Source organism: Symphalangus syndactylus, chromosome 1 (assembly GCF_028878055.3).
Source record: "Symphalangus syndactylus isolate Jambi chromosome 1, NHGRI_mSymSyn1-v2.1_pri, whole genome shotgun sequence".
NCBI classification, from domain to species: Eukaryota; Metazoa; Chordata; class Mammalia; order Primates; family Hylobatidae; genus Symphalangus; species Symphalangus syndactylus.
The window spans coordinates 102969457-102992554 of record NC_072423.2 but is presented as its reverse complement, the minus strand read 5'-3'; the positions used below and the strand labels follow the sequence as shown (position 1 = coordinate 102992554).

The 23098-nt window shown below is 38.6% G+C and overlaps 1 protein-coding gene across 33 annotated transcripts in view; it reads left to right on the top strand.

Annotated features, from left to right (window-relative positions):
* The window catches only part of SLMAP (sarcolemma associated protein), a 176192-nt gene that overhangs the window by 137192 nt on the left and 15902 nt on the right, over window positions 1-23098 (top strand). For 22 of the 33 annotated variants that reach the window (XM_055272674.2, XM_055272620.2, XM_055272641.2 and 19 more), the window contains 6 exons: window positions 5131-5211; window positions 5492-5551; window positions 16890-17012; window positions 18080-18154; window positions 21652-21972; window positions 22430-22547. In XM_055272674.2, coding sequence (XP_055128649.1) covers window positions 5131-5211; window positions 5492-5551; window positions 16890-17012; window positions 18080-18154; window positions 21652-21972; window positions 22430-22547 — 778 coding nt within the window. Of the gene's footprint in view, window positions 1-5130; window positions 5212-5491; window positions 5552-16889; window positions 17013-18058; window positions 18155-21651; window positions 21973-22429; window positions 22548-23098 lie in introns of all 33 variants that reach the window. The other 11 variants (XM_055272732.2, XM_063645397.1, XM_055272651.2 and 8 more) reach the window with 2 other exon arrangements.

The following is a 23098-nucleotide window of genomic DNA, read 5'->3' as shown; positions in this document are numbered from 1 at the left end:
TTTTAACTCTTTTTTTTTTCTTTTTTTTTTTTTCTTGTGACGGAGTTTCGCTCTTGTTGCCCAGGCTGGAGTGCAGTGGCACAATCTCAGCTCACTGCAACCTCCACCTTCTGGGTTCAAGTGATTCTCCTGCCTCAGCCTTCTGAGTAGCTGGAATTATAGGCGCATGCCACCATGCCCGGCTAATTTTGTATTTTTAGTAGAGAATGAGGTTTCACCATGTTGACCAGGCTTGTCTCAAACTCCTGACCTCAGGTGATCCACCCGCCTTGGCCTCCCAAAGTGCTGGGATTACAGGCATAAGCCACCATGTCTGGCCTGGGTTTTTAATCTTAAAGAACAAATTGGACTAATGAGCAGGAATATTTGTTTCAGTGTTGTTTAAAAGCAACAAGAGGAAAGCATTAGGGTCCATTAATAAGGGTATTTATTAAATAAATTATGGCAAATAAGTCCACGTAAATGAATAGAATATATTCTTTAAGAATAATACAAATATAAGTTTTAAATACTCAGGGATTTTTCTATCAGTAGTGAACATTTTACTAGCACCTTTCACAGTTAATATGCAAAGATATGCTAATCCTTGTAACAAACTAGATGGCTGAAATAAGTTACATTTTAAATCGAGCTATAAAGTATTTTCTTTTGGATTTGGCTAAATTGTCTTTAATTGGTGATGTTTTTGGTGGAATTTTCTTGTTTGGATTGAAAATCTCAATTGCCATAAATGAACAATTACCAACTGTTACCAGTCTTACCTCTTCTCTTACCTCTAGAAGATGTATCACCTAATGCAAAATGTGCTTTCTGTTTAATCTCTAACTCAGCTTGCAGTCATTACATGTCTATATATAGCTTTGGAGGTAGAAGTAGAAAGAATATATGTAGATAATTCTACCACTAACTAGCTGTACCCCCTCAGGCAACTTCAGTTCTTTAAACCTCAGTTCCCTCACTTGTAAAGTGAGATTGACAAAATGTGAGCCACCACTCATGGTATTGTGTTTCATTCTTGAATAGATTTGATTTGCCTCTATATAACTATAGTATCAGGACACAACATTGAGGATCCATGACTTGACTTGCGAAAAACTTGCTTTCTGGCCCACGTGGGTGACTCACACCTGTAATCCCAGTACTTTGGGAGGCCAAGATAAGAGGATCGCTTGAGCCCAGGAGTTCGAGACCAGCCTGGGCAACATAGCAAGACATTGTCTCTTAAAATGCACACACATACACACAAGCACACACACACACACACACACAAACTTGCTTTCTTTTTTTTTTTTTTTTTGGAGATGGCGTCTCGCTCTGCCGCCCAGGCTGGAGTGCAGTGGCACGATCTCAGCTCACTGCAAGCTCTGCCTCTGGGGTTCACGCCATTCTCCTGCCTCAGCCTCCCGAGTAGCTGGGACTACGGGTACCCACCACCACGCCCGGCTAATTTTTTGTTGTTTTAGTAGAGATGGGGTTTCACTGTGTTACCCAGGATGGTCTCGATCTCCGACCTCTTGATCCGCCCGCCTCGGCCTCCCAAAGTGCTGGGATTACCAAACTTGCTTTCTTATTCAGAGTAGATATATGTTTTCAATCATCCTTTAAAAAAAAAAAATACCTACTATGTACTAGGCACTGTTCTGTGCACTGGGAATATAGCAGTTACTGAAACAGACATTCCAGCCTGGGCAACATAGGGAGACCCTATCTCTTCAAAAAAAATAAAATAAAAAATTAGCCAGATGTGGTGGTGCACATCTGTGGTCCCAGCTACTCAGCAGGCTCAGGTGGGAGGATGGCTTGAACCCAGGAAGCGAAGGCTGCAGTGAGCTGCAGTTGTGCCACTGCACTCCAGCCTGGGCAACAGAGCAAGACCCTGTCTGAAAAATAAAAAAGAAAGAAAAGAAAAAAAAAAAAAAAAAAAAAACAGGCAATCTCCACCATCAGGGAATTACATTCCAATGAGATCTTGATGGAAAATTTGGCCTTACCTTTAAGGCAACTTTACCTTCCCAGCTAATACTCTAAATATAGAGTAAGAGTTCCTTCTAGGCTAGAAGAATACTTTTGCAAATATACTTCCTATTTACCTAATATTTTAATCCTAAAATTGCCAAAAATATTAAAATCAGGGAGAGCTGTTTTCCTGTTTTCCTTTTTGTTCTTCCAGAGTGGTTCCTTTTGTAACCATATATGGAGATTAGATGTATTAGCCTCTTTTATTTGAGAATGTAATTTTGTGATCAAAACTAGAACATTCAGAAATGTCTGATTTTAGCATACTATGAATGCAGCAGCGGTCACAGATTAGATTCCCATGGGCCTTCATGACCAGTGACTTCACTTCTAATCTAAGTTCCCCCGTCGCTAAGCAGTTGACCTTTGACTACAATGGCAGTGAGAAAAGAAGCAAAGACTTCTTGAAATTCATCACCCATTTCACAAGTTAAGCCACAAATTCTAGGGGTATTCTTATATGGAATAGCCATAACAAGTTATATTTTAATGTTGTATTAAATATTTTGACAGTAATGGTTTTAGATGTGTTTCTAATTTCTTTCAAAATAGAAAATATATTTTAATTTCCTTGATTATAAAACAATATATATATCTACAAATTTTTCAGTGTATGACTGTGAAGTTAAAAAGTAAATGTCCACCATGTCCCTATCTCCAAAAATAACTAATGATGTCTCTGTTGTAGATCCTTCCAGACCTTGAATAAATATATGCAATTAAAAATTCATAGATAAATGTATAACTATTTTTAATCTACTGGGGTCATATTATACATACTGCTCTTTATTAGGCTTTTTACTTAGTAGTAAATATATCTTGAATAGTTGTCATTCCATAATACATGTATTTCATTTTCCCATAATGAACAATACTTCAGTGAGCATTATGTATCCCATATGTGCGGTGTTATTTCCTTTAGGAAAAGTACTAGAAGTGGGCATGCACGTACAAACAGTGAAATCAGGTCTGTAACATTATAAAAATATATGCTTTATAAATGTATAATCTCACTAAGGGAAGAAGATATATACACATACACAGAATAATACAAAATAGAGTATGATTAATTGAGGAAACAAAAGACACAGAGAAGATACAATTAAAAGGAGCACCATGGTGGAGAAATGAAGACTTCCTTAGAGTTGATGGGACTTAAACTGTATATTACAGAATGAATAGGCCAAATAGAGAAAATGGCTGTTTTGAGGTTAGGGAAATATTAAATCAAGCAAATAATTGCAGGACACAATGCAGGCATGTACCAGCCCTATAAAGAAGCTAGCATGACCAGAGCAGAGCTCCTGTGGGAAATAAGGTAGGGACCAGATTACGGCTAAATTCTGCTATGTAAAGCTTGACTGAGGCCTTGTGGAGAATGGGGAGATAGGATTCCCATATAGGATTTCATTCAGAGAAATGACATTTTCTGCAAATGCTCTACCCTAAAGAATGCCATAGGCCAGATGTGGTGGCTCACACCTGTAATTCTAGCACTTGGGAGGCTGAGGTGGGAGGATTACATGAGCCCAGGAGTTCAAGACTAGCCTGGGCAATGTAGTGACACCCCCTCTTAAAAAAAAAAAAAAAAAAGAAAGGAATTCCATAGTATATACAGATGTGCCATTACAGATGAGGATCTGGGGCCTAATTAATTGCCAGTCATCTTTAATAAACGTTGGGCCTATAGTTAGGATTTCTGAGGACAATTCTTTGAAAATTAGGCCTAAAATGTCTTCATTGGACCAGGCAGAAGACCTCTTGTAAATAATTTCAAAACTCTTTCTTTCTTTCTTTCTTTCTTTACCAGGCAGAAGACCTCTTGTAAATAATTTCAAAACTCTTTCTTTCTTTCTTTCTTTCTTTCTTTCTTTCTTTCTTTCTTTCTTTCTCTCTCTCTCTCTCTCTCTCTCTCTCTCTTTCTTTCTTTCGTTTTCTTTTCTTTTCTTTCTTTCGAGACAGAGTCTTGCTGTGTCACCCAGGCTGGAGTGCAGTGGCACAATCTCGGCTCACTGCAACCTCCACCTCCCGGGTTCAAGCAATTCTCTGCCTCAGCCTCCTGAGTAGCTGGGATTACAGGTGCCCAGCACCATGCCCAGCTAATTTTTTGTATTTTTAGTAGAGATGGGGTTTCACCATCTTGGCCATGCTGGTCTTGAACTCCTGACCTCGTGATCCATCCACCTCGGCCTCCGAAAGTGCTGGGATTACAGGCGTGAGCCACCGCGCCTGGCCCTAAACTTTTTAAAAAGTTTTTTTCTTGGCCAGGTGCAATGGCTCATGCCTGTAATTCTAGTGCTTTGGGAGGCTGAGATGGGAGGATCAGTTTAGCCCAGGAGTTTGAGACCAGCCTAGGCAACATAGCAAGACCTCATCTCTACTAAAAATTTTAAAAAGGTATCTGGGTATAGTGGCATGGTCCTGAAGTCCCAGCTACTCGGGGGGCTGAGGCAGGAGGATCCCTTGAGCCCAGGAGGTCAAGGTTGTAGTGAGCTGTGTTTGTCCCGCTGCACTCCAGCCTGGACAACAGAGCAAGACCCTGTCTCAAAAAAAAAAAAAGTTTTTTCTTACTGTGATTCAGGGACAGTTATCTTTAGAAATAAAAGGCTGTTAATTTTCTTATTTTAAGTGGCACTTTTTTATAAGAACTGATCGTGGTTTTTTTTTTTTAAGAGTTTTATTATTTGAGTACAAATCTTACTAAAGCAGCCTTCTTACTAGTGTTTTTATGTAACAGAGCCTTTTCCTTTAATCATCTTTATACAGTGTCCACATTGTCCTGGGAATTGTACTATATTTGTTGCAGTTCTTTGAATACTTTAGCAAAGCTTGCTTCGTTTTTGTTTCCAGTTGGCAAGTGGACAGCCTTGAACAAAAGCCCCAGCCCTCAGCAAAGCAGACATGAGCCACATTATAATTTAATATGAGCTACGTGTAATAACCAGCATTCCATTTTGGACAAGGGTGGTGAAGAAGTAAGAGATTCAGTGACCTGACCTATTTTAAAAGTACTTTGCGTACCTGTAGATTTTGAGCATTCATAGCCTGAAGCAGTTTTATTGATATAAGATATTTAACTGTAATAAGATTTTACTTTTATTTTTTTCTTGGTAGAAAATCAGACAAGAGCAAAAGAATCTGATTTTTCAGATACTCTGAGTCCAAGCAAGGAAAAAAGCAGTGACGACACTACAGGTGAGTTTTAACCTAATGTTTACAGACCTGCAGCTGTTAATGGCAGTTTAGTTATATAGGTTAATGTGAGTGGAGATTTCAAAGTATATATTTGGGGGAAAAAAAACGCTTCCATTTATCAAGTCATCCCCTTTGAATGTTGGATATTTTGTTAAAACTACTTTCAACTACCCAAATATAATAGCTGTATCAATTCCAGTTGTTTATTTTGATAACAATAGCTTGCTGATAGATCTGAATACTGTCTGTAATTATATACGTATTTTTTTCCTCTCTGTAGATGCCCAAATGGATGAGCAAGACCTAAATGAGCCTCTTGCCAAAGTGTCCCTTTTAAAAGGTACTTTAACATGTTTTTATGACATCGTAAACCAGGGTATCAAATCACCCTTTGCCATAAAATCTGTTCTAGATATTATGTGAAGTTTTAATTTTTAGTTAAGAGATTAAGATAGGTTCTGTAAAGTAGCAGGAACTAAAAATTTAAAGTTTTGGTGTTTATACCCAATATTTCAAACAATTGTTGAATAATTTGGATCAGTCAAGATTATGAGGGACAAAGTGTTAAGTGGTAGAATATGAAATGCAGCTGTGCTTTTTGTTTACCCTTGTGTCTCTAATAGGAATTTATTAGCACTTTTAACATAATTAGAATAAGGTGAAAATCTTAACTTTCTTGAAAGACTCACCGGTTTGCTCTGTTATCATATGGTAACAGTTGTAAACTTCCTTATTTTCTGGTCTTCTTCATCTTCTAGTAAATATCCCCAGGTTCTTATGACACTCTTCTAGAAATTTGAGGCTAATAAATTTTAGATGGATGGCCAGGTGTAGTGGCTCACGCCTGTAATCCCAGCACTTTGGGAGGCCGAGGCAGGCGGGTCACCTGAGGTCAGGAGTTCGAGACCAGCCTGACCAACATGGAGAAACCCTGTCTCTACTAAAAATACAAGATTAGCCGGGTGTGGTGGTGCATGCCTGTAATCCCAGCTACTCGGCTGAGGCAGGAGAATTGCTTGAATGCAGGAGGCAGAGGTTGTGATAAGAGGTCATGCCATTGCACTCCAGCCTGGGCAATAAGAGCAAAACTCCGTCTCAAAAAAAAAAAAGAAAGAAAGAAATTTTAGATGTTGATAAGATAAGTAATGCATGTAATTAACTCTTTGTCTCACCTCTAAATAGGAAGTACATTTATTTCTTGATATTTACTTGTTTAAAATAAAGTGGGTAGAAAATAAATCAGCATTTATAAAAATGTTTTTAAAATAAAGTTCCTTGGGGATGGTTTACTGGAAAATTGTCAACATTCAGTCTCTTTTATGTTGCCTTATTGTACACAAGAAAAATTGACATATGTTGTAAGTTCAGCCCAGTGGGTTAATTAAAAATGTTGGTAGTGGTGTACTAACACCAGGCAGCTCTCTGGGATCAGAGTGACAGTAGCAGCCTGTGGAAATTTCTCTTTGTGGAAGTGCCTATTTTTCTGGCTGGACTAATAGGGAATCTCCTTGTCCAGACCCCGAGCTTTGGGATTATATAAGGAAGAAGCACTCTTACTGATTTGTACTCTTCTTACGTGATCTTTGTTGTTGATAAGACATGCTTTTTTTCTAATGTCATAATAATAGATATAAGTTAATGTTGGTGTGATCCAGAACTCTCATCTCAGAAATGCAATACCATTATTGTGTAAAATGTAGTTACTGATACTGAAAGAATGCCAGACCCTATGGGCCTTTATGGGAACGTGGAGAAAAAAGAAGGGAGGTAAATGAGTAATGAACACACCCATACAAAAGTAGCCCTTTTTATGGTCTTTTGCACTACAGAACTCTCCCAGAAATCTTTTTTCTTTTTTTTTTCTTTTTGTAGGTACATAGTAGGTGTATATATTTATGGGGTACATGAGATGTTTTGGTACAGGCATTTGGTGTTCCAGAAATCTTTTCAATAGCCAACTTAAGATTGATTATAGTGTTTATGATTGCATTAATTGTATTCAACTATTATTAGTGCTTTTGTGATTTTTGTCAGTCTGTTTTAGATTTGATTTTTATCCCATTGCCTACCACAATGCAGGTATTCAGTAAAACTCAGATATTTGATGAATTAATTGATAATGGACTTCTTACATTAAAATTATAAAGCCACAAGAGCATTAGGAAAGTAACACTAGCCACAAAGCTAAGAGCCAAAGAACTCTGGGTTCAGTCATAGGTTTGCCATTTGTTTGTAATATGTCCTTGGCAAATTGCTTAACCCCTCTGTGATTCAGGGTTTTTTCATGTATTAGACTGGCGAAAACCAACTTTATAGCATTATTGTGAAGACCGAATGAAAGAGTCTGCATGGACCACTTACCATGGTGTTGGAAACGTAAAATGTTAACCATCATAATGAAGACACTGATCATGATGATGATGGTGATTGATAAAAGCAGACCTATCTGTTGAAGGACTCTGAGTAACTCCATATGAATTGAATAAGATTGTGGAGTTTTAAAATATTTCCTACAGTATTTAGGAACAAGGATTTGTCTGTGATAGATTTTTTCTAATTAGTAATGCATTTATTTGTTTGTTACTTGCCAGATAATCAGGAAAAAATATTTTTAATCTGTGAGTACCACCAAACAGTATCTATAAAAGTACTCACAATATAGCCTGGGAAGTCAGACTTACGGAACAGGAAATGAAAGGGGAAGATGTAGGAAAAAGATTGGAAAATACAAGATGCATGTGGAGCGGGGGAGAGGGGCCTGTGTGCAGATGCTATTAGTAATTGCTTCAGGTGCCATTGATGAAGATGGGTCAGAGTTTCCCTAACCTTGCTTTACGTTAAGGTGAAAGAACTTCTAAAACGTTTCTTTACATTTCTGTATGATTGCCAACTTTTTGGTTAATGAAGTAATATCTTTATAAATATCTGCTGAAAGATTTTGTGGCTTGATTTTATTTTTGTGAATTTTTTTACTCGTTTTGTTTTGTTTTTAGAGACAGGGGTCTGCTAAGTTGATCAGGTTGGTCTTGAACTTCTGAGTTCAAGCATTCCTCTCACCTCAGTCTCCTACCTCAGCCTCCCAAGTAGCTGCGACTACAGGCATGCACCACCCTACCCGACTTGTTTACTCTTTCACTTTGTTTCTCTTTCTCTCTCTGTCTGTCTCTCTTTTTTGCAGCTTGATTTTAAGAACAGACTGTTAAGTCAGTCAGTGATTGGATGTAAAGAAAAATCACCTAGGTAGAAGGAGGCATATTTTAGAAGAGTCTCCAAGAGATAATTATCGTAGCCCTTTACGGTCATTATTGTTTTTCTTTTGTAAAGTTTCTCTTGTAGGAGTTTTACAAATTCTTAAAAATGATGTATTACTGGTACTTTTTAGAAACATTTATGTTATGCTTGATTATGTGTGGTTATGGTTTGTATCTGTATGATTAGGTTCAATAGACTGACATCATTTTCTCTTAAAAGTATAAATTACTAAACCACAGTGTTGACCTTTAGAGCTATATAAAAAAGCTACATATAAGTAGCCTCTTTATTTTCCTCATTCAAACTTTGTGCCTGACTTCCTGAACCATTATTTTCAAGTTTTTTTCCCCCTTTTTAAAAAATAGCCAGTCTGTTTATTTAGATTTATTGTGTACGACTTGTCACATTAGTCAGCTAGGAAAAGGAAAATAATAATAAACATTCATTATGAGATAAAATGATGATAGCAGTAGTACCTTTTCCCTGATATATAATCATTTCTATCTATTTAGTTACTTTTAAATGAGAAATAAGTTGATCAAACCATGTTTTCTGTATGCTTGAAACCATCTCCGATAAAACATTTTTTAAAAATTGGAATTCACTTCAAATCATGTCTGTTGCAAATTTGCTCTATTTGGGGAACCTTGCCAGGGACTGCAGTGGTTTTAAAGTCTAGTAAGACTGTCGGGCCGGACGTAGTGGCTCATGCCTGTATTCCCAACACTTTGGGAGGCTGAGGCGGCCTGATCACTTGAGCCCAGGAGTTTGAGACCAGCCTGGGCAACATGGCAAAATCCCGTCTCTACAAAAATTAGCCAGGCATGGTGGTACATGCCTTTAGTCTCAGCCACTCAAAAGGCTGAGGTCGGAGGATCACTTGAGCCCAGAAGGCAGAGGTTGCAGTCAGCCCAGATCGTGCCACTACACTCTAGCCTCGGTGACAGAGCAAGACTCTGTCTCAGAAACAAAAGCAAAAATCTATCCTTGGGATTTAAGGAATTTCAAGGCAAATTAGTGATAGTACATTTTTTAAAACTTTGTATTTTCCTTATGCCTCCACATCCCCACAAACGGGCCGTGAACACTCTGCCCTGGCAACCAGATGCACCAGTATGATAAGGCTGGTCCCTGCCACAAGTTCCCCTTCATATCCTTCCCTGACAGTGGCCTAGTGAAATTTAACGAAATCACCTCATGCCTTTTGTTTGAGTATCCTGACCCCCAGTACAAGCATTTGCCTACAGGTCCTCACTCTATCAGTTATACCTATTTGGCTGAACCCATTCTTTGGGCTCCTCCATATGGTTCCCTGCATGGTGTACATTGCCTCCCTCTCTAGGACCTTTGAGTATAATAAATCCTTTAATTTCATTTGCCTCTTCAAGTATAATTCCCACAGCTATGTTGGACCCCACAGGGAAACTTACTCCCTCCTCCATTTACCACACAGAGAGGTATAGATGATAAGCTGATTATTGGTGGTTGTTGCCATCAGGAGTCAAAGAGAATGCCCAGGGTTTTTTTTGTGTGTTTGTTTGTTTTGGAGGATAGGGAAGAAAGGGATTTTGAGTTTCATGGGACAAGAGTCATTTGAGATGACTCTATAAATAGTGTGTCTTACCATATGTGATATATTCAGTGATTAAGAGAAACTAAACCTAAATCTGATCAAGACTCTAGCTTCAACTGCCAATTTGCAGGACATACAAAGAACTAGGGACATATTCTAAATGATGTGATGGGGATACAACCAGCAAAATCCAGAATGTGGAAGATTCTACAAGACACACAACCCAGTTTCTTTAGCAATTAAATTGGAAGGGGAAAAAAAGGAAAGGGGATGAGGGAAATCCTATAAATTAAAAGAGCTTTAAGAGTTATGTCTGCTGGGCATGGTGGCTCACACCTGCAATCCTAGCATTTTGGGAGGCCAAGGTGGGCGGATCACTTGAGGTCAGGAGTTCGAAACTAGCTTGGCCATCATGGTGAAACGCTGTCTCTACAAAAAATACAAAAAATTAGCTGGGCATGGTGGTGCACACCTGTAATCCCAGCTACTTGGGAGGCTGAGGCAGGAAAATCGCTTGAACCCGGGAGGCAGAGGTTGCAGTGACCCAGGATCATGCCACCACACTCCAGCCTGGGTGACACAGTGAGACTCCATCTCAAAAAAAAAAGAAAAGAGAGATGTCAACTAAATACAATATATGAACCTTGTATGAATCTTCAAACAATTCAACTGTGAAATAAATTTGGGACAATGGAAAATTTAATACTGACTGAATATCAAACAATTAAGAAATTGCTCATTTTTTTCCAGTGTGATCATAGTATTATAGATATTATTACTTTTTAGTCTTGTTCTTAAACATTTTATAGATTTTTTTATATTTACATCTATAAAATATTTTTAAATGTGTAGGATTACAAGAAGAGTAGATAAAAATACCGTCTTAGAAAAAGGAAATATTAAAAATCACAAGCTAGATCATATGGGTTTGGTTTGAGGATTGATAAGTATAATTAAAGTTTGTTCACATAATCCTTTGAGTGTTTTGTAAGATAGAGCGATCATTATAACAATTCAGTGGCTTCTGAGCACAGCAATGATATGATCAGATCTGTATTTTGGGGAGGTTTATTGAATGAACTGGAGTAGATAGAGGCTACAGGTAAGGCAGTCAAGAGGCTTAATCACTTGAGAGTCTGAACTAGGGTAATTACTATGGAAATTTCAGATAACAAAACCCACTTGGGGCCCTGTTATTCTTATCTTTTATCTCTCCCTTGGTAATCTTATCTAGAATCCATTGGCCTGAGACACTGAATATGGGAGAGAGATGGAAGTCAGCTATAACTCCAGCATTTGACCCTGAGTGACTGAAAATTTAGAAATATTTATTTCTGGAAGAAAAGGTGTCCTGGTGGTAGCTGTGATGGTTTTAATTTGGCACATGCTAAACAGGAAGAGTGACCATGGGCTTGCCTGGAACCATTTATGCTTATCGTCCCAGCATAATTATCATCAAAAGTGCTCTCTTTCATATTCAAAGCTGTCCCAATTTTATACGGTCACCCTAGGAACTGGAGATGCAGCTAGATGTGCAGAACAGAAACTAGAACCAACAAGTCATTTTCATTTATTTCTCAGATGTTTTATTGACCTGAGAGATACAGAGATAAGATACACAAGGAGGCTATAGACAGAAGATAGGAACCAGGTTTGGAAATTCTCTGCACTGGGGTGAACAGTGGTAGCAGAGGGAATTTCTAGTGAAAGAAAAGAACAATGGTGAAAGTAAAAGAGCCAAAAAGATCCAGCTGTTGAGAAGGAACCTGGCAGTTCAGAAAGAGTGGCAAAGGGGTAAGAATTGACAATAAGAGGCTGCTACCTTAGGCTATTTGACATGGCCACACGTATCCACAATGGAAAGATGATCTTCCTGCATTGTGAAGGTTATTCTCATCAACCAAGCCTACAATGACTAGACATTCTAGAGGGAAGAGTGACGGCAGTGGAAAGAGGACATATCCACTTGCCAGGTCACTTCTATCAGTTGATGACATGCCATATGTTATGGCTAGATCAGCTTTCCACAAGCATGCACATGCAAAATAGAACTTGGGAAAAAAATCTTTGATTTGGCCCTTTACCAAGTGGATCAGTGCGTCAGAGTTTAGCTGAGCAAAGGTCAGAGTTTAAGTTGAATCTCCAGTCACTCTTTTGAAGATATTTGGTGATGCCAAATTTAATTTAGGATATTATGTAGGTAAGTATTCTGTCAGTTCATTAATAGTGTGAATTTACAGGATTTAGCCTTAGTCTGAGAAAAACTATTGGCCCAGACTATACACCAGGCAGTTCTAAAGATATACAATTCATGTTAAGGAAAAAACAGATTCTGTTAATCTTTACAACTTACATTACTCCTAAATAACATTTATTTCCATGTGACTTGCATGTCTAAATAAAATGAATTTGGCTTAGTAAGGCTTTCATTTATCTTCATCTAAACACTTTTCCACCAGTACTCATCACAAGATTCCCCAAGGTTATGAAGCAGATTGATATAGAAACTCCATTTCTAGGACAAAAATGAGGCACCATGAGAATGGACCCAAGCCACAATAAACTAGTAATGCATTTTCCCACACAACCGTATAAAATACAGTGAGCCCTTGATCAACCTTTGCACAAAAAGAATTGCTAATTAAGTCTTTGATTTTTTAAAAAATGGCACTTGGCTTTCTAGAAAGAGGATCTGCACACTATTCGATTTGTTTGAATATAGTCAGATTATTATGTCTGTGTTTATTAAGCTTAATTTGTGAAGATTTTTGGTCAGTATCTCCACTTCTATGATCAAACACTGTATGGAGTTCAAGACCATACAGTGGGCAACATAGTGAGACCCTGTCTCTACCAAAAAACTGAAAATCTTAGCCAGGCACAGTGGTGCATGCCTGTAGTCTGAGCCATTCTTGAGGCTGAGGTGTGAGAATCGCTTGAGCCCATGAGGTAGAGCCTGCAGTGAGTAGACATTGTGACACTGCGCTCCAGCCTGGCCAACAGAGCAGACCCTGTCTCGAAACAAAAGAAAACAAAACAAAGAACCAGTTGCAGACATGATAGCCTTTATGCTTAAATACCTCAGTATACATTTCTTATTTATCTTATGTAACCACCATACAATTCTCAAAATTAAGAAATTAACATGGGTACATTAAAGAGCCCACATCGCGAAGTCAATCCTAGGCCAAAAGAACAAAGCTGGAGGCATCATGCTACCTGACTTCAAACTATACTACAAGGCTACAGTAACCAAAACAGCATGGTACTGGTACCACAACAGAGACATAGATCAATGGAACAGAACAGAGCCCTCAGAAATGATGCCGCATATCTACAACTATCTGATCTTTGACAAACCTGACAAAAACAAGAAATGGGGAAAGGATTCCCTATTTAATAAATGGTGCTGGGAAAACTGGCTAGCCATATGTAGAAAGCTGAAACTGGATCCCTTCCTTACACCTTATACAAAAATTAATTCAAGATGGATTAAAGACTTAAATGTTAGACCTAAAACCATTAAAATCCTACAAGAAAACCTAGGCAATACCATTCAGGGTACATTACTATTCTCAAATCCAAATACCTGTTCACATTTTGACAGTTGTCTCAGTAATGTTCTTTATGACATGGCCCAGCATGGTAGCTCATACCTGTAATCCCAGCACTTTGGGAGGCCGAGGATCACTTAAGGCCAGGAGTTCGAGTTTATTTCCCAGGGGACATTTGGCAATATCTGGAGACATTTTAGTTGTGACCTGGGGTGTGGGGCAGGGTGAAGGAGGGGTACTGAATCTAGTGGATAGAGACCAGGAAAACTACTAAACATTCTACAATTCATAGGGTAGTCCCACAGCAAAAAATTTATTCAGCCCTAGTGCAACATAGCAAGACCCCATCTCTATAAAAAATTAAAAATTTTGCTGGGCATGGTGGCATGTGCCTCTAGTCCCAGCTACTCAAGAGGCTGAGGAAGGGGGATAGCTTGAGCCCAGGAGGTCAGGTTGAGGCTGCAGTGAACTGTGATGGCACAACTGCACTCTAGCCTGGGCAACAGAGCAAGACCCTGTCTCAAAAAAAGAGAAACCAAGATCTAAATGTTTGGTGTCCTTATGGCTACTGGTGTATAATTGCTTCTAGGCCCACTCAGTGGACAGACTTCAGAAGTGTGTGTGTGTTTTTGTGTGTATGTATGTGTGTGCAGTTGCACACATATCTATATTTATTTCTATATATTTCTCTATATCTCCAAATCTATTCGAGTTCATACCCTACACCAGAGGATTAATCCTTTTTTCTTCTTTTTTTGATACAGAGTCTTACTCTGTTGCCCAGGCTGGAGTGCAGTGGTGTGATCTTGGCTCACTGCAGCCTCGGCCTCCTGGGTTCAAGCGATTCTCCTGCCTCAGCCTCCCAAGTAGCTGGGACTACAGGTGTGCATCACCAAACCCAGTTAATTTTTGTACTTTTAGTAGAGACAGGGTTTTACCACGTTGCCTAGGCTGGTTTCGAACTCCTGACCTCAAGAGATCTGTCTGCCTTGGCCTCCCAAAGTACTGGGATTACAGGTGTGAGCCACTGTGCCCGGCCCAGGGGATTAATTCTGTCTTACCTGTTTTCATATCTGTAATTTTCTTCTTCAACAGTGAGAAAAGTGGCTTCATTTATCTGCAGTGTATTTATTTGAGCCTTTTTAGAATACAGAGAAGGTTGTTTCAGAATTAATAGCCAGTGCTTTTGTAGAAAAGAAACCTGTGTGTAAAATTTTTTTTTGATTATCAAATTATTAACGTACAGCAATAGTCCTCAACACGGGACATTTTACCCCCCAGGGGACATTTGGCAATTATCTGACCAGGAAAACTACTAAACATCCTACAATTCATAGGGTAGTCCCACAGCAAAGAATTTATTCAGCCCAAAATGTTAGTAGGGCTGAGGTTGAAAAACGATCACAGAGCAAGGAAAATACCTACTCAAGGAATTAACGTTGATGTTTTTGTCAAACCACTTGAATGTAAGATGCAGGCATCATGATGCTTCTCTTCTAAATACTCCTTAAAAAAAAAAAAAGCATTATCCTATATAATGACAAATCCAGAAACAGGGGCCAGGACCTTTGCAGACTCCAGTGGATAGTGTTGAAAGAGCTGTGAGAGAAGTTTTGTAGCTAATGCAACAGTGTCTCTGCCACTGGAAAAATCTCTCTCTCTACATGCCCCTTCCCTGGCCAGAAGACCTTTTGAAGGAAGAATTGATAAGTTGACTAGAGTAGATGAACCCAGAATCAAATTTTTTTCTTTTTTTTTGTTTTTGTTTTTTAGAGACACAGTCACTCTCTGTCACCCAGGCTGGAGTGCAGTGGCTCATTGCCACCTCCGCCTCCCAGGTTCAAGCAATTCTCATGCCTCAGCCTCCTGAGTAGCTGGGATTACAGGTGCGCACCACCATGCCCAGCTAATTTTTAGTATTTTTAGTAGAAACGGGGTTTCCCCATGTTGCCCAGGCTGGTCTCAAACTCCTGACCTCAAGTGATCTGCCTGCCTCAGCCTCCCAGAGTGCTAGGATTACAGGCATGAACCACCGCGCCTAGGCCAGAATACAATTTTTCTAGAGAGAAAAATAGGATATAAACTATGAATATGAAAAAATATATATATATATATAATTTCCAAAACCTATTGTAATTGTATTGTGAAAGTTATTCTTAGTTCTTTTTTGATGAATTGAAGTTATTATACTGAGGTACCTATAAACCAAGGTGATACTCAAATGGAATTCACTAGAAGAATATGGCTTACCTGATGATATATTTATTTCAGGCAGTGTTCAGTAGCAGAAGGTTTTAAAAAATTAAAAAGGAGCAGAATGATTGGAGAGGAAGGAATTTAGGGGAATGGGCATATTTGAAATAGGATACTGGATTTCATTTATTTCAGTAAAACCACTTAGGTTACATCATTTAATATATTCAGCAGATTTTTGTTGTTGTTGGGGTTTTTTTGTTTTTTGGGTTTTTTTTTGATACAGAGTCTCACTCTGTCACCCAGGCTGGAGCTCAGTGGCGCGATCTCGGCTCACTGCAACCTCTGCCTCCTGGATTCAAGCAGTTCTCCCGCCTCAGCCTCCCAAGTAGCTGGGACTACTGGCACCTGCCACCACGCCTGGCTAATTTTTTGTATTTTTAGTGGAGACGGAGTTTCACCGTGGTCTTGATCTCCTGACCTTGTGATCCGCCCGCCTCGGCCTCCCAAAGTGCTGGGATTACAGGCGTGAGCCACCGCGCCCGGCCCAGATACTTGTTATATGTGTGGTTGGGGAAATGATGATGACAAAGTAGGCTCAGTAGAGCTTTCAGCCTAGTTTTTATTTTGTGTTCCACAACTAGGGTAATTGTGCTAAAATTTAGCTGTTTCTTGAAGAAAAGTTTCTTTTTGTTTTCCATATCCAGTTAAGTTCCAAGTGAAATTTTTCTGACTGGTTATCAAGAAATTTCAAAATTGATGAAGAAGTATAGCATTTTGCTCATCTCACTGAATTTCAAGTCTTAATAAGCAATGAGTTACAATCTATCACTGTCATTGTTTATTTTGATGCTAAAATTGTGAATATATAATTTATGTTAATATATTCTTATAGTGTCATCACCATGATTACTAATATATATAACCGTATTTGTATTTTCTCCCAACTACTAAAATGCTTACTATAATTTGCTTCTAAGTTTTATTTAACTCAGTTGTTCTATGTTGTTTATGTATGTGCAAACATGAGAGAGATTACCAGTCTTTTATTGTAGATTATAGTGTGATACTAACTCTTGCTTTTAAAATAAACATGTTTTTGTCAGATGACTTGCAGGGTGCACAGTCAGAAATTGAGGCAAAGCAAGAAATACAGCATCTTCGAAAGGAATTGATCGAAGCCCAGGAGCTAGCTAGAACAAGTAAACAAAAATGCTTTGAACTTCAAGGTGAGATCAAGATTACTTTGGTTCTTTAGGGATGTGTGGAGGCAGCACAATATAATTGGATGGCCCCAAACTTGGAGTCCAGAGGCATGTTCCAGATTCACAACTTTATGAGATATGTGATCTTAGTATATTTACTTGACCTCTCTAAACTTGTGTTTCAGGTCAGTAAAATGAGGAGAGTTACAGTTGCTCTACCTTCACACTGTTGATGTGAAAATCAAGTAAGATCTTTACTAACTGAAAGATCTTAATAGTTAATTGCATATTAAGTACAACAGAAGGAAAACTCAAATTTCTAAATTTTCTTTATGCCTAATGTTAGCTAATGTCCTGGCCACATTCTTTTCTAGTAGCTCACTTATCTATAGGTCGTAAGCCAGTGGAGTCTGTGCAGTTCCCTAGAGCTTACATTTCTGTATCATTCATAGTAACTACCTGGTTGCAGACAATTAGTATCTCAAAGAGTCTTAAAATGAGAAAGGGAATGACCTATGGAGTCCTCATGTTCTCCAAGATGGCCTTCCTGCCTAGTAGGAAGATTTACATCCCAAGAGGGAACTAGGAACTTCTTGTTACTACTTCTTTCCTTTCCTGCTTCTCAAAGAAATTAGAATTGGTATTCAGTTAACTTGAACCTTTTGGAGGATCCAGGCTAATGTATTAAATTACAATGAAAAAATATTTAGTAAATAGCAATTATTTAGTTTAGTGTTTACTATGTGCTTGACAGTAAATATGAGTATTTTAAGTCTTTTTAAAAAATTAAGTTCAAAATGCTGATTAACAATTATCAAGACTGTTTCTCATGTTAAGAAAAGCACATATTGTCTTGGTGATACCAGGTCCAGAAAACTCCACTACTCAGTTGAATAGATTTATTACTTACTACAGTTCTGTGCTCCTAAAATCTTTAAACTAACTGCTAATACTGATAATACTTACTGCCTAACTTTTGTTTCTTTCAATAATCTTTTAGGAGAGAATTTTAAAAGAAATTTTCAGCTGCTTAACTCTGAGTACTTTCATTAATTCACAAAACTATTAAGATACTGTGTTTTTACTTTTAGCTCTTTTGGAAGAAGAAAGAAAAGCCTTTCGAAATCAAGTTGAGGAATCCACTAAACAAATACAGGTTCTTCAAGGTATGGAAGACCCCAAGGCTCTTTGAGATTGTTATTGTGTGTTTGTTTTTAGTGATTCAAAAGGAATAGAGGCCAGGCGCAGTGGCTCATGCCTGTAATCCCAGCATTTGGGAGGCCGAGGAGGGTGGATCACCTGAGGTCAGGAATTCGAGAGCAGTGTGGCCAACATGGTGAACCCCTGTCTCCACTAAAAATACAAAAATTAGCTGGGCATGGTGGTGCATGCCTGTAATCCCAGCTTCTCGGGAGGCTAAGGCAGGAGAATTGCTTGAACCTGGGAGGTGGAGGTTTCGGTGAGCTGGGATTGCGCCACTGCACTCCAGCCTGGGTGACAGAGCAAGACTCCATCTCAGAAAAAAAAAAAAATGAAATGGAAATTAAGAAGGCAGAGAGTCCCCATTTTTCATGGCTTTGATTCTGTAGAACCTCACATTTCAACACGGCTCTTGGTGGAGCTTTATTTATTTATTTGTTTTTGAGACAGAATTTCGCTCTTGTTGCCCAGGCTGGAGTACAATGGCACAGTCTCAGCTTACCGCAACCTCCGCCTCCCAGGTTCAAGCAATTCTCCTGCCTCAGCCTCCTGAGTAGCTGGGATTACAGGCATGCACCACCACGCCCAGCTAATTTTGTATTTTTAGTAGAGACGGGGTTTCTCCATGTTGGTCAGGCTGGTCTCAAACTCCCAACCTCAGGTGATCCGCCCATCTCGGCCTCCCAAAGTGCTTAGATACAGGTGTGAGCCACTGCACCTGGCCTATTTTTTTTTTTTTTTAAAGAAAATTCAAGGGAAGATTGTCCAGTACTCCCGTATTAGACACTTAGAATGGAAAAAGCAGAGGTGAAGATTTGGAGTTGGTAAGACTGTCACTTTCTGAGTTATGTCGTGAGTTCCTACAGAGGGCCTTTGGATAGAAAATCTGTTTGAGCTACTCTGTGCATCAGCACTTTGAGCTTGCTGGTATATGTATATATTGATGGCTGGTGTAGATATATTGACATCTAATGCTCAGACACACTTGTATTGCAAGAAAATATTTTTTGGTTTGTTTGTTTTTTTGAGACGTAGTCTTGCTCTGTTGCCCAGGCTGGAGTGCAGTGGCGATCTTGGCTCACTACAACCTCCGCCTCCCGAGTTCAAGTGATTCTGCAGCCTCCCAAGTAGCTGGGACTACAGGTACATGCCACCATGCTCAGCTAATTTTTGTATTTTTAGTAGAGATGGGGTTTCACTGTATTGGCCAGGCTGGTCTCGAACTCCTGACCTCGTGATCCACCCATCTCGGCCTCCCAAAGTGCTGAGATTACAGGCATGAGCCACTGCACCTGGCCTCAAGAAAAATTATATATCACGTGGAATAGGATAATAGTCTCTGCACTGATTTTCGTTGATAATGGCTGTTCTTATCACTATTTTGCTATTTATTTGTCTGGGCTATTGCAGGGTTATTACAGAAATTTCCAGAAAGACACCTGCCTGTCGAGTGTTTACTTCAAGCTGGAGCTCCTGGTATATTATGAGGAAATTATATGATACCCCAGGAGAGGTCTTCCTTTCCCATGCCATTGTAAAATTCCTAAAGTAAAATTAATTTGCCTTCTTGTCAAAGAAGGAGCCAATGTTGTTTTAAAATTTTAGCTTGAGAGATAGGTGGGGAAGAAATTAAATGGACAAGTAATCACTATTCAGAAGAGAAGGGAGAGTCATTGTATGAGGCCCAAGATACTTGCCCAAAAATATCCCAGAGAAAAACTAGTCTTTGGGGTCTTATTTTTTGAGTGGAACATTTGAGTTATTTAAAATTAGAATTTTATTTTGGTCAAATTAGAATTTCTAGGGTGTGTCATATGTGTTTTTAAATTGAAAGCTCTTAAAACTCCTATCGTAGTTTAATGTCATTATCCATTAATTTACGTAAATCTGATTTGAATCTCTATTTTCATCGTAGACTGTGTAGGGGCAATTTTTCCTAAAGGTTCTGTGACATAATGCTGCCTTTTGTTTTAAACCTGTCTTGCCCAGGCATCATTGAGTGCCCCCTAGTGCCAGCATGTGTATTTCACGACTGTATCAACAATCATGATCATCTTCTCTGGCCATTGTGCCCTTTCAGATTCCAAATTTGTTACCTCTCGGTCCTTCCTACAAACTTAGAAAGTCTAATATCGTAATGTTTACTTATGTAGCAACCTCCCTTTCTCCCATCCCTAAATCCTCTTATAATTAATTATTTTCCTTTGGAACTTTTTAAATCTACAATTTCCTTATAATATGGTAACCAATATTAATTCTCTTGTTCTGCACCAAGTTTGATTTTATACAGATTGTTTCCAGTTTGGGTCATGAGCACAAAACCAGGTATTTTTAAAAATATAACGCTTCGGCCGGGCGCCGTGGCTCACGCTTGTAATCCCAGCACTTTGGGAGGCCGAGGCGGGCGGATCACGAAGTCAGGAGATCGAGACCACGGTGAAACCCCGTCTCTACTAAAAATACAAAAAAATTAGCCGGGTGTGGTGGCGGGCGCCTGTAGTCCCAGCTACTCGGAGAGGCTGAGGCAGGAGAATGGCGTGAACCCGGGAGGCGGAGCTTGCAGTGAGCCGAGATTGCGCCACTGCACTCCAGCCTGGGCGACAGAGTGAGACTCCGTCTCAAAAAAAAAAAAAATATATATATATATATATATAATATATATATATATATATAAAACGCTTCAATGAGGCAGTATTAATTTTATTAACTCATTAATTCAACCAATAATTCTTGATTGTTTACTGTGTCAGATATTGGGGGTATCCCCAATACCTGACAGCTGTGAGCAAAACAAATGCCCTACACACATGAGGTATACAGTCCAGTAGAAAAGATAAACAATAAGCCAATTAATAGATAATATGATGTCCAATAAGGACTTCAAAGGAAAATAAAGCAGAGTAAAGAGCCAGAGAATGACAGTGAGCTGTTTTTCAGATGAGTCATCAGAAAAGACCTCTTTAAAGAATTGACATTTGAGCAGAAAAACGAATCAAGAGCATCAACTGTTTATGGCTTTTATTGCTTGCCATTTGACCAAGCAATTCTACACATAGGATTCACCCTAAAAAAAAAAAAAAAAAAGGATTGTATATAGTGTTTAAACACTGAACAGCCTAAAATGTCAAAAATAAAGGGTTGGGCAAATAAGTTATATATACTATAACTGTTTTTTTGTTGAAAGAGTTTTGTCAACAGAAGGATAGGGAACACTGCATATATTGTGATCACTCCCTATTTAATGTTTGTTTTTACATGTGTATAAATACATAGGAAAAAATCTAGAAGGAATGTCAGAAGTAATTTTCTGTGTGTTGGGGAGATAAAGATCACTTTGGTTTTTTTTTTAATCAAAAGCAACAGCTCTGACAACCCAGGTTATGCATTAGATACAATCCTGTATGGATTATTCTTTTATTCCTAATTCTAATGGGCCAAGAAAATGATGGATATACTTTTGCAGCCCAATTGCAGAGGTTACACATCGATACTGAGAATCTCCGGGAGGAGAAGGACAGTGAAATCACAAGTACTAGAGATGAATTGCTTAGTGCCCGAGACGAAATTTTGCTCCTTCATCAAGCAGCAGAAAAGGCTGCCTCTGAGCGGGACACTGACATTGCTTCTTTACAAGAAGAGCTTAAGAAGGTGAGAGCTGAGCTTGAGCGGTGGCGGAAAGCAGCGTCTGAATATGAGAAAGAAATCACAAGTCTGCAAAACAGTTTTCAGCTTAGATGTCAACAGTGTGAGGACCAGCAGAGAGAAGAAGCAACAAGGTTGCAAGGTGAATAAATGTATTTTACATAAAGCTCTTAACTTTTGACAATGATAACTTCATAACTTGTTTAAAAAAAAAAACATGCGGGCTTTTTTTTTCTTTGTTAGCTATCAGTTGTATAAACCAGTGTTTTTAAATCGGAGCTAAAAATGTATTTTCAAGTCTGCAAGTTCTACTTAAGTTTATATTTTTTTACGGTTTTATATTTTATTTTAAAATTGTTAAAAATTGCTTGTCTTATAAAAGTGAAGTGGAAAAAAATACTATTGTTCAAATATAAGCTGATAGCAGTCCTTGAGGTATACATGCAAAGTAACAGGAATCAAATAATTAACCATGTAAAATCTACTTGCTTTTAAGGGGGCGAAAAGTATGTTCTCCTCTGTAATCTTTTCCTTTATCCTTTGAAGTATTATGGAAGTTATATTTCTGTATTAACAAATATGCTTTGGGACTATTTTAGGTGAACTAGAGAAGTTGAGAAAGGAATGGAATGCATTGGAAACCGAATGCCATTCTCTAAAAAGGGAAAATGTTTTGCTATCATCAGAACTGCAACGGCAAGAAAAAGAATTGCACAAGTATGCAAGAACTCTCTGTTTTTCAGATATAAAATATTTCTTTATCTTAAATTTTCATCTAAATTAAATTTAATTTTAATACTTAAATACTTTATAGGAGCAAATGTTCAGCCCATCTCTGTTTGGCTATTTGGCAGGTTAACCATACTGAATAAATACTTCAGCTTTTTTTTTTCCTGCCACCACCATTATCCTGCATGTCCTTTCCTTGTACTCATGGAATACAGATTCATTAAATGTCCCAAAGAAACCCTGAACAAACAACAAAAGTCTGTAATTCATAGTTGAACTTGCCCTGTAAACTAATAAATTTCAAGTATCAACTGCTTTTCTTTCACACCAGTGATCTCTTCTTTTAGTAAGGGTGATCAGGAAGTGACTATAATGAAGAATTTGTAAGGCTGGGTGCGGTGGTTCACGCCTGTAATGCCATCACTTTGGGAGGCTGAGGTGGGAGGATCGCTTGAGCCTGAGAGTCCAAGATCAGCCTGGACAATGTGGCAAAACCCTGTCTCTACAAAAAAATACAAAAATTTACTGGGCACAGTGAT